The sequence below is a fragment of the Capricornis sumatraensis genome, chromosome 13 (assembly GCF_032405125.1).
Source record: "Capricornis sumatraensis isolate serow.1 chromosome 13, serow.2, whole genome shotgun sequence".
NCBI lineage: Eukaryota > Metazoa > Chordata > Mammalia > Artiodactyla > Bovidae > Capricornis > Capricornis sumatraensis.
This window is the reverse complement of record NC_091081.1, coordinates 20617869-20630490: the sequence shown is the minus strand read 5'-3', so window position 1 is coordinate 20630490 and position 12622 is coordinate 20617869. Positions and strand designations below refer to the sequence as shown.

At 38.0% G+C, this 12622-nt stretch overlaps 2 protein-coding genes across 2 annotated transcripts in view; one reads left to right on the top strand and one right to left on the bottom strand.

Moving 5' to 3' along the window:
* SLC35F1 (solute carrier family 35 member F1) overlaps window positions 1-12622 on the top strand; it is a 407884-nt gene that overhangs the window by 121791 nt on the left and 273471 nt on the right. The window lies entirely within an intron of this gene.
* LOC138089751 (SH2/SH3 adapter protein NCK1) lies at window positions 824-2374 on the bottom strand. Its single transcript, XM_068985286.1, has one exon. The coding sequence runs from the start codon at window positions 2369-2371 to the stop codon at window positions 1238-1240; it is 1134 nt and encodes a 377-aa protein (XP_068841387.1). The 5' UTR covers window positions 2372-2374; the 3' UTR covers window positions 824-1237.

Genomic DNA, 12622 nt, shown 5'->3' with positions numbered 1-12622 from the left:
ATGGATGTATCTTTTTTTTTCCCCATCTATGGTAAATACCTCAGCATGGGATTGCTGTATCATATGGCAAATATTTGTTCAACTTGTCAAACTGTTGCACAAAGGTAGTAGCATTTTATAGTCTCAGCAGCAGTACTGAGACTGCTAGTTACTCCACATTCTCACCAGTACTGGGGATGGTGAGTCTTTTAAATTTTTACCCTTCTTATTGGTGTGTAGTGGTATGTCACTTTCCTAATAAGTTAATAATAATAAATATCTTCTCATTTGCTTATTGACCACCTGTTTCTCCTTTATGGCAAAATAGCTGTCAAATCTTTTGTCCCCTCCCCCACCTAAAAATCTTCTTATTGATTGGATTGTAGGAGTTCTTCATGTAATCTAGGCATAAGCTCTTTATCACATATGTGTTTTGCAGTTTTTCTTCTCAGTCTGAATGTAGCTTGTCTTTTTAGTCACATGGTAATTATCTTTCAAAGAACAAAAGTTTTTGATTTGACAAAGTCAAATTTATGTATTTTCTTTTATGGCCCACACTTTTTATGTCTTTTATGATAGTTTTTTGCCCAACCCGAAGACATCACAAAGATTTTTTTCCCATTGTTTCTTCTAGAAGTTTTACTTTTAGGTGTAGAATTACACTTAGTTTTATGTCCATTTTGACTCAGTGTTGTTTAATGTAGTACAAAGTTATAGTTTTATGTTCATATATTTTTTTTAATTCTCAGATTTCATATTCAAATCCAAAATCTATACCTGACTTTTTTTTTTTTTTTTTTTTTTTTAACTCTCCAAGAAATTTATTTTAGCATATGGTATATGTTGATATAATAGATATAATAATTTTACATGAATAGAAACCATTGCAGAAGTAACTAAGGTGGTACCTTACAAGAAAATAAAGGAAAGGCAATAAAGAAATTCTTTCATATAAAGACTTTTGATTTGCATCATTTGTTCAAAATATAAAACCTTAATATTAGAAGCAAGAGAAGAGCAAAGAAAACAATAAAACAGAAGACCAAGGATAAGGAACTGCTCTATGCAGATACTTGCTGTATGTAGTATATATATATATGGGCTGAATTATAATAAAAATATTTTATGTATTATAGTCAATTCTCATATAGAGTTAGAAACAGCAATTTCCAATCAAGCATGACTGGACTGACATTTTCTCAGTCTTCAATTACATGACGAATTACAACTGTACAGCAGTTCACTTCGGTCAGCAGTATCATGATAAATGCTTGATAAGATATAATTTTTCTCCTTGTTCACTTGTAAAAATTGGTGCCTTTTTGTAATGTTCTACAAGTTCTTCCATGGTACTGAATTTACGCTGCCCAATGCAGTAGACAGTCTCTTTTAGTTGTACTTTAAAATGCTTGTTTTTCCCTTGTGCTTTTAGTGATACTGAGAAATCATTTGGCGAAGATTCACTATCACGAATGAGGAAATCACCTTCATGCCCTCTTTCATTTAATGCCATTTCTGCTTGGTGCCTGGTGACTTTCCCATAATACCACGGATTGCCAGCAAACTTTCCAGTAAGTGAAGGCCTAATGTAATCACACTGTGGAGGCGATGGTTCCAAACCTGATGTTAATGGATTATTCTGCATAATGGTAACATAGTTTTTTGGTACCAGACCAACCATTCCATTGATCTTCCTGCATTTCCACCACTCAGGGTCATTTTCAGGTTTTTCGATAACATCCATTATATCTCCTTTCTCAAAGTTAAGTTCTTCATCATTGGATGAGCTGAATGGGTAAAGAGCCTGAACCACATGTAACACTTGCCCAGTATTTAGGTTATTGACGACTGCTGCTAACTTCTCTGACAAAGAACCCACATGGTCACCCAAAGGACTGTCGCCTTCCTCAGTCACATAGTTTGAAGGGAACCATCCAACTTGTCCATTGTAGCTACCCCGCCACCACCCATCACTGCATTTCTCCATAACGATCACCTTCGTCCCTTTTATCAATGATAATTCATCCTCTCTCTCTGCCATATAGTTAAATTTTACATAAGCAGGCATGTTGAGGTCATAGAGACGTTCCCCTGGGTCAACAAAGCTATCATCAGCAGGAGATGCAGAATCTGGCACACTAGGTTTTCTTTTCACTTTTCCAATGCCTAAGGTATCTTTAAGGTTTTTTACAATAGATGCTTTCCGGGCACTGTTTTTCCTTTCCACATAGTTAGAAGGCACAAAACCCGTTTTATTCATGGAATTTCGAACTCGCCACCAGGACTTAGAGTCATCCAGAAGCCACAGTCTCTCGTTCTTCTTGATGTCCAGCTCTTGCTCTTGCTGGGCCACATAATCAAACTTGGCTACTACCACCACTTCCTCTGCCATTGTTCAGCACCTTCTGCACAGCCTTCTAAAATAATGACTCAAGTATGGTCAGTTCAGTCGCTCAGTCGTGTCTGATTCTGAGACCCCATGGACTGCAGTATGCTAGGCGTCCCTGCCCAACGCCAACTCTCGGAGTTTACTCAAACTCACGTCCATTGAGTCGGTGATGCCATCCAACCATCTCATCCTCTGTCATCCTCTCCTCCTCCTGCCTTCAATCTTTCCCAGCATCAGGGTCTTTTCAAATGAAGTCAGTTCTTCTCATCAGGTGGCCAAAGTATTGGAGTTTCAGCTTCAGCATCAGTCCTTCTAGTGAATATTCAGGACTGATTTCCTTCAGGATGGACTGGTTGGATCTCTTTGCAGTTCAAGGGACTCTCAAGAGTCCTCTCCAACACTCTTCGGCGCTCAACTTACTTTATAGTCCAAATCTCACATCCATACATGACCACAGGAAAAACCACAGCTTTGACTAGATGGGCCTTTGTTGACAAAGTGATGTCTCTGCTTTTCAATATGCTGTCTAGGTCGGTCATAGCTTTTTTTCCAAGGAGTAAGCGTCTTTTAATTTCATGGCTACAGTCACTATCTCCAGTGATTTTGGAGCCCCCAAAAATAAAGTTGCTCACTGTTTCCCCATCTATTTACCAGGAAGTGATGGGACCAGATGCCATGATCTTAGTTTTCTGAATGTTGAGCTTTAAGCTAACTTGTTCACTCTCCTCTTTCCTATACCTGACTTTTAAATTTTCTTGTATACTATGGCCGGCTCCATTCTGTTAACTCATGTGATAGTTTGATTGGAATATACGGACTGGCAGACAGCGCACCTTCAGCGGTAAATGTCTCTGTTTCCCATCTCTTATATTGTTTTTTCTTCTTTTCCACTGTAATTAATATCAGTGAGACTTTATTTATAATACTTTTTCTATCTTTCATTTTTAGTCTTTTTCAAAAGACTCAAAGGCTCTGGAAAGAGTCTAGTGAGATCAGTGAAAATAAGTAGTTGGAGGGATAGTCATAACTGTGGAATACTAAGAGAAATCGAGATGATTAACACAGAGGAGTAAGAATTTAGGTGAGGGAGAGAAGCTTATATTTCAAGGAATCTGGCTTGCATACACAGGACAAATTAGAAAGGATCATAGTAGAGCCACCCCACTGAGACCGGGTTGGTCAGGTTGTCGTTATATTCCACAGGGGGAAGAAAAGCAGGAGAGGGAATGGAGAGGGGCCAAAAGAACACAGTAACCATGGAAAGAGTGTGCAAACAGTGAGAACACTGAAGAGCAAGGGTAGGAAGAAAATAGAGAAGAAAAAGAAAATAGTAAAGATAGAGCCAACATTCAAAGTTTTGTCGACAGGGAAAATGGTATGTCTAGGGGGCAGAAATGGGAGGGGTGGGGATGAAAATCCAGTTTAAGAGGATGAAGATGCTGGATTTTTAAACTATACTCTTTTGCAAAAAAATAGCAATTGACCCCATCTAAATTGGTCTTTGGAAATATAATTTGGGATTTAGTTTAGAGTCATGAGATCATTACAGCTGTGAAGATTGAAAATAAAAGATCAATCTGAGGACAAGAAGAGTGGAAAAAGAAACTTTAACTTTTGAAGTGTATCTAGTTAAAAATGAGAGGGTAGATCGGAAACAACTGAGGGAAACAAAGAAAGAATATTGAGAGAACTAGCAGAGGAAACGGAGCAGGTGGTCATTAAACAGATGGAGATGCTTCAGGAAGTGCTTTAGATACAGAGTAGTGATCAAGAAGAGTAAGGGTCTACAAAAGACAATTATATTCATTTAGAGGAATGACTTTGATCATTTTTCCTAGAAGGAAAAAGAAAGTAAACAGGGGCACCATCTCTTAGCTGTGTTCCCTAGCTCGTGTGTTCTGATAGCTATTAATAAATGCTACAAGATTAAATATTTTGTTTACGAAAGTTTAACAGTTAAAAATATTTCTTTACTGAAAAGGATTAATTTTTTTTAGTAATATTTGGCAGCCTTCAAGATACTAATGTGAATTGTTGTTGTTTAGTCTCTAAATCATGTTCGACTCTTTTGCGACGCCATGGACTGTTCCTCTGTCCATGGGATTCTCCAGGCAAGAATACTGGAGTGGGTTGCCATTTCCTTCTCCAGGGGATCTTCCCCCACCAAGGATCGAACACAAGTCTTCTGCGTTGGCAAGTGGATTCTTTACCACTTTAGCTAATGTGCATGACTGAGCTCTAAAGAAGAGGATTATACTATCCAACTTTTCCTACTTACTGGTCTTTGTATCCTTCTTCCTCTTTTTTCTTCCAGTGAGGGGAGAGAGAAAGTAAACAAATAAGTCAATAAACTTTATAGTGTACATTTAGTGTGAAAAGTATTTTGGATAAAAGTAGAGACAGGGCATACATATGTGGAAGAGGTCCATTGTAAGGGTGGCCAGGGAAGGATGACATTAAAAATTAGGAGGAGGTGAGAAGGCAAACCGTGCTTCCCTCTGGGGGAATCACATTCCAAGTGCAGCACTGCAGAGGCTAGAGCAGCCTAACACGCTTGCAGAACGACAAGTAAAGTTGGAAGGGGAGAGTGGGCGGAGATGTGGTCAGAGATGTGTGTCCGGTATTGTTCTAGGCGATGCTTTGACGGTGTGCAATTCCTGGGCCTGGGACATTGACGTGGGATAATTTAGCCTGGGGTTTGGTTCTGTGTTTCCCATCACTGTCAGCAGGTCAGTATCTTACCTCGCTGCTTCTCATCTTGGCTAGTGGCTCATGGCCATAGGAGGAGCCTTGGCCAGAATGCTTTCTGCTCTAATCTCTTATGAGTAGGGTGTGATTTTGCGCAGCTTTGGAGAAACAAGTAGAAGCCAAGTAGAGGATACTGCAATCTGGCTAAAGATGTCCTCAGAAAGGAGAGATTTGTTGAGGTCCTGTGATAAACATTAATCATTTCCTGGGGCTGGACATATCAGGACGTCACAAGCTCCTGCCTCAGTGAAGTGGAGTAGAAATAGATGCCTCAACTTCAAATATCCCCTACTCTTTCCATCCCTCCCTTTGCCTTTTCTCTTCCCTCTATGGCTATAAAGTAATAACAGGGATTAGACCTTATACAATTTACATGCACTGTAGGTTATTTCTCTCCTAGTAACAGTTCCCAGTGACTCCAATGTAATAAAAATGACTGTTAGGAAGGTTATTGTGGGTATTTTTAAAAACTCTTTGATATTATTCAGTCTACTTCTTTTCCCTAGGCTGTGATTTATCATCGTGCTCTCCTATAACATAGAAAAGCTATCGGCTTTAAAGGACTTTACTTATTAAATACCTTTCAGGTGCCAGCTCAGTTCCTTGACTTTCACTCTTTCAATCTATATTTTTCATAGTTTAAAATCCCTTCCCTTTAATTAAGTTCTTAAGTCTTATAATTGTTCCTATTTAGCTTTTCTCACCTTTTTTTTTTTTTTAAATTTATCCACTGGGAACTGAAGTTTTCAGGTAATGTGCCATTAGTCTTGTTTCTCTTTTTGGTGTTTTTTTCTCCATTTCCAAATCATTCTGGTTATTTTCGTCACCATGTTGCCTTATAAACATGGTCATCTCATTCAGCTCTCTCAAATATGTATTCCCTCTGATGGATCACCAAATTTTTCTATTTCATTAAATAAATAATTGATTCCACCACTTTATCCAGAAAAATATTCTCATTTGCATTTTGTTGAATTATATTTTATTTTTTTACCCATATTAATGCTGCTCTTGACTCTTTTTGACAATCTTTCTTACACCTTCTGGATTTAGAACCCAAATAATTATCAGTGGCAAAGTAAATGTTAGCTAATGCTTTTTAGCACATTAAGATGCATATCCTTTGGATCTGGAGATTTTTACATTAACTTTAAAATAGCATGTTATTTTTGGATGCATTAACAAGACCTCCTCAGCATTATCTTTCCCTAATGTTCAACTGTGTTAGTTTTATTTTAAATGTGAGATTTATAAAGGAGGTTCCATTTGGGAGAAGGACTGACTATTTTGAGACACTCAATTGAGGAAGATAAGGCTACAATAATATATTTGTATCTGTATACATTCACATTAATTTTTTCACCTTTTATTTTGAAATGTATTATTACCTTTTTATTATAATGATGAGAAATGTCAGGCTCAGAGAAGCATGACACCCAGTGCCTAGTGTAAGGTAAGCCCCAGCAGCAAGGAGATGGGCACATCTAATCCTTGTTGCTCCCATGACTCTGGTAAGACAGGGCTGGGACGATTGAATCATTCATCAAATAAGCACTGAGACCTCTTCTGTAGAACCTGTGGATGCATTGAGGGCGGGCGTGCTTATCTGCTACATCATTATACTGCAGTATATATAATGGTGTAGTGACTGATAAATAATAGGTCTGGCCCTACACAAAGGAAATCAGTCCTGAATATTCATTGGAAGGACTGATGCTGAGGCTGAAACTCCAATCCTTTGCCACCTGATGCAAAAGTGAAGTGAAGTGAAGTCGCTCAGTCGTGTCCGACTCTTTGCAACCCGTGGACTGTAGCCCACCAAGCTCCTCCATCCATGGGATTCTCCAGGCAAGAATACTGGAGTGGGTTGCCATTTCCTTCTCCAGGGGATCTTCCCGACCCAGGGATCGAACCCAGGTGAACTGACTCACCTGAAAAGACTCTGATGCTGGGAGGGATTGGGGGCAGGAGGAGAAGGGGACGACAGAGGATGAGATGGCTGGATGGCATCACCGACTCAATGGACATGAGTTTGAGTGAAGTCCAGGAGTTGGTGATGGACAGGGAGGCCTGGCGTGCTGCAGTCCATGGGGTTGCAAAGAGTTGGACACGACTGGGCGACTGAACTGAACTGAACTGAACTGACATATTTGGGCTTCCTCGATGGCTCAATGGGTAAAGAATCTGCCTGTGATGCAGGAGACACAGGAGACCTGGGTTTGATCCCTGGGTCGGAAAGATTCCCCTGGAGAAGAAGATGGCAACCCACTCCAGTATTCTTGCCTGGAGAGTCCCATGGACAGAGGAGCCTGGCGGCTACAGTCCAAAGGGGCACAAAGAGTCAGACACGACTGAGCACTAGCACAGAAGCTAAAGAGACATGGCAACTAAATGTGATTATTAAATGGATCTTGGACTTACCACACACACACACACATACACAGTGTAGTTGGGGCAATTGGGAAATGTGAATAATTATGAATAATTATTGGGAAGTGAATGGTAGAGAAGCTAATAATATTGTATCATGTTAAACTTCTTGAGTTTGATAATGATATGGAGATTTTTCTAGGAGAATATCCTTTTTCTTAGGGTATATATGGTTGAGGATTTAGGAGTGAAGTGACTTGATGTTTGAAAGTTGCTGTCAGTTGACTCAGAAAAAGAAAAGGGGGTGGGCAGGCTGGAGCGGAGAGAGAAAGGAAAAAAGTGAAAAATAAAAGTAGCAAAACTAACTGATGAATATAGTAATATGGTGTATGTATGTGAAAGTGAAGGGAAAGTGTTTGCTCAGTCATGTCCAACTCTGAATTCCCATGGACAGAGGAGACTGATGGGCCACAGTCCATAGGGTTGCAAAGAGTCGGACGTGACTGAGCGTGCACATATTTTTTGAATGAATGAATGAATCAATAGGGAGGGAAGCTAAGTGTAGGGAAGAAGACAGGAGGGCCTGCAGGTGTCCTGGTTTCTAAGCACTGTTGGCTACACTCACCTCCTGATAGTAGAATGATAAAATTACTTCCTGTTACAAACTTGTTACTCTAACGAGAATAGCAAACTTTGTGTGTAAAGGTCAAAGAGTTATCTTAGGTTTTGCAGGCCACATGTAGATGCTGTCACTTCTTTTTTTTAAACAACACTTTTAAAATGTAAGAATCATTCTTAGCCTGCAGGCATTACCAAAAAAAAAAAAAAAGAACCTGAGCTGAATTTGACCTGCAGGTTGTAGTTTCTCTGCTATAGAACAAAATCATTATAAAAATTATCCAGAGAGTACATGTTATACTATGTGTTTCACCAGAGGCTGTATTATAATCGGGTCCTTCGAGGCCCTTCTATAACGAAAGTCATTTGTGTGTAGTCCAAGACTGTTACAGGATTATAAAAATAATAGCACTCTACGTTTTAGAAAAATGTTACTACTTCATTAAGATATAATTTGTAATCTTCTTACTCAGATTTTGGTGTTGGGTTATACTGACCTTGTAAAACAAGTTGAGCAGTGTCTCATGCTCCTAATTGCAAAAGTTTGTATAAGATTGGTATTATTTCTTTCTTGAGTGTTTCTTAGAATTTAATAGTTAAAACACTTGGGCCTGAAGTTCTCTTTGGAGAGCAATTTTGATAAAGAGTTGTTTCTTTAATAGAAACAAGGCGATTCAGTTTCCATTTCTTTTGTGTCAGCTTCTCTGAGTTGTAACTTTCAAGAAATTTGCCCATTTCATCTAAGTTGTGTTGGCATAAAACTGTTCTTAGTAGTTTCTTATTATCTTTCAATGTCTGTAGGATATGTGTTGATAAGTCTTTCCTATTATAGTTTTCTGTTCTCTCTCCTTTTCCTTAATCAGTGTAGCTGGAAACTGGTCAATTTTCGATTGGTCAATTGTTGATCTTTTCAAAGAATCATCTTCTAGCCTTATTCATTTTCTCTTTTGTTTTCTGTTCTATTTATTTCCGCTTTTACCTTTGTTATGTCCTTCATTCTCCCTTGATTTTACTTTGCTTTTATTTTTCTAGCTTCTTAAGGTTGAATCTTAGGTTATTAATTTTAGTTTTCTCTTCTTGTCCAATAGTAGCATTTCTGTTTTCTTAAAAGCACTACTTTAGCTATATCCCACAAATTTTGATATATTTTGGGTTTTATTGCCACTCAGTTAAAAGTATTTTATGCTTTCCTTTGTGATCATGATACATATATTAAGAAATGTGGTTTAATTACCAGACAGTTGAGGTTTTCTTCAATGCCTTAATACTAGCAATTTCTAATTCAATTCAGTTGTGAACAGAGAATATATTTGTATATTTATTTTAAATTTCTTGAGACTTGTGGTGAAACCTAGTTTATGGCCTGTCTTGGTAAATGCATACGTGCACTTGAAAAAAAGCGTATGTTTTGCAGTTGTAGGATGTTGTATTCTACAAATGTCAGTAAGGTCAAGTTTTTTGATAGTGTTGTTCAGATTTTTTGTCTTTGCTGATTTTTTTTTATGGGGGGGTGTCTATTAATTGCTGAGAGATGGATTTTAAGTGTGATTTTCTGGAGTGACTTGATTCTCACTTTACTTCTGTTAATCTTTGTTTTGTGTATTTTGAACCTCTGTTATCAAGCACAAATACATTTATAATTGTTTTTCTGGATGAATTTTTTTATCATCATGAAACGTTTCTCCTTATGTCTGGTAACACATTTGTTTTGCTGTCTATTTCAAGTATGGCTTTTTTTTAGGATATCTAGTTGAGTCTTGCTTTTAATCCACTTTTTGTCAGTCTCTGCCTATTAATTGGAGAAGGCAATGGCACCCCACTCCAGTACTCTCGCCTGGGAAATTCCATGGACGGAGGAGCATGGTGGGCTGCAGTCCATGTGGTCACTAAGAGTCGGACACGACTGAGTGACTTCACTTTCACTTTTCCCTTTCATGCATTGGAGAAGGAAATGGCAACCCACTCCAGTGTTCCTGCCTGGAGAATCCCAGGGACGGGGGAGCCTGGTGGGCTGCCGTCTATGGGGTCGCACAGAGTCGGACACAACTGAAGTGACCTAGCAGCAGCAGCAGCCTATTAATTAGGGACTTTAGAGCATTGGCATTTAACATAATATTAGGTATTTTGGGGATATTGCTTTACCATTTTTTTTCTTTTTATCACTCAGTTTTTGGTTCCTTTGTTTCCCTTTTTTGCTTTCTTTTGGATTATTTGAGTGTGTTTTGGTACTTAGTTTTAAATTATGTTCTGATTTTTTGCTATATTGCTTTAAATTTTTTTCAGTTTACTTAGAGTTAATATTGTACTGCTTCAGGTAAAATATAGAAATCTTGCTGTCAGATAGATCCCATGACCGTGCCCTTTTGCTATTTTTTTAAATATTATAGTTGTCATATGTATTAAATCTACACTTGAAAACCCACTGGAAAATGTTTCAGTTTTTACATAAAGCAGACCATTTTAAAGAATTTAAGTGGAGAAATCCAGTCTTTAATATATTTCTAGACAGTTCTCAATTTCTAATTTTTTTTGTTATTATTGTTATTGAAGAACCAAGTTTCCTTCTGTTTTTCTCTTCAGTCTGAATAACTTTCTTTAGCATTTCTTGTAAAACAGAACTCCTGACAAAATTTGTTTCAGTTTTTCTTTATCTAAAAATGTCTTTCTTTGGTCAGGATTGTGTTGAATCTGGAGATTGATTTGGGGAGTACTGCATTTTAATGATATTATGACTTCCAATCAATGAACATGGGGTGTGTTTCCATTTTCTTAGATCTTCTTTAATTTCTTTCAACATTGCTTTGTAGTTTTCAATCTACATGTATTTTCTTTTGTTAAATTTATCCCCTTTTGAATCTATTGTAAATGGAATTGTTTTCTTAATTTCATTTTTGGATTATTCTTTTCTAGTATATAGAAAAAATGATTGTTGTTTATTGATATTATATCATGCAACCTGTCTCGACTGACTAGGTATAATAGATTTCTTTTTTAGATTCCTTAGGTTTTCTAGAAGTCTTTATCTTGCCTTTATTCCTGAATGATATAGTTGTTGAATATAGGATTTTGGTTTGGCAGCTTTTTCCGTTTAACACTTTAAAAATGTTGTTATACTGTCTTTTGACCTCCATAGTTTCTGATGAGAATTCCATGATTATCTGAATGTTTGCTTCATTTATGTAATAGTTTATTTTCTTTAGCTCATTTCAAGAGTTTTTCTTTATTTTTAATCTTCAGTCACATGGTTATGATGTATATAAGTATGGTAACCTTTTAATTTATTCTGTTTGAGGTTTACTCAGTTTCATGAATTTGTCTTCCCTGACTGCTCTGACAGGATTTATTTTTTTTCCCCTCTATACATCCATCCACTCTTATTTTGAAAACTTGCCATGTTATTCATTGAACGTTCACTATGTACCAAGCACTGGGGTAAGCATTAGGAATACAAAGATAAGTAAGACATTATCCCTGCCATTGCAAAGCCCATTATTGAGTGAAGATGATAGCCATATGAGCAGATAATTATGATTAAGCATGATGAGTGTCATAACTGATGAGAATGGAAAGCGTTGATCGGGGGCACAGAAGAAGAAACAGCTACTTCTACTTGAGTAGAGATTCAAAGGATGAGTAGGAGTTTGTGAGGGGATGTTGAGGAAAGCTATTTCAGACCATGTGTGAATATGCAGAGACATCAAAATGTGAGGAGTAAACATGGTGAGTTTGATCAGTGATGGAAATCAGGTCATGGAAATCACCAAATGCTTGGGCCCTGAGTTGCAGGAGCTTGTACAGAGCCTCCCACGCCTTGCATGGAGTTTAGACTTCAGCGCTTCAGGAGGAAGAAATGTGGAGAATGTTACCTGGTGGCAGTATGGAGGAGGCTCTTAGACAGGGAGAGGAAGAAGATGGTGGGTCATGTTGGTCTGGTGGAAGAGTCCAAACGGATGATGATAAGCACCTGAATGTAGGTGGTGACAGAATAAATGAACAGGAGGGGCTGACTTAAGGGACAGTTCTGCCTTAGAAACTATCAGTGTTGGTGACCAACTGAAATGTGGAACATTTGGGAAAAGGCAAGCTCTGGAAGGCTGGCTTGGGAGAAAGTTGCCTTTGTTAACTGAAATAGAAAACAGAGGAGGAGCATTGTGAAAGGAGAAAGAATTAGTTTCATTTGGAAAGGTTATGTTGGCAGTTTTTGCAGTATACCCCAGATACCGATCTTGCTTATTTTGTTTGCAGCTCAATTGCTATTTGGCATCTGCTGTGATGTATGCTGCGTGGTTAGTGTTCTGTGGATAAGGATGACTTATGTCACTAGGCGGAACGGTGCCCGTGAGTGAACAGAGCCATGTATTTGACTTTCCAGCCTGCTCTTCAGCAGTACACACGTGGCCTGTCCCTAACAGGTGCTCAATAAATACATATTTTAAAGAATAAGTAAGTAGAATTGTAACATTGATGCCTCTTTCTTACAAGTTGCTTACCTATGATTTTGGACCTTTAAGCACTAAC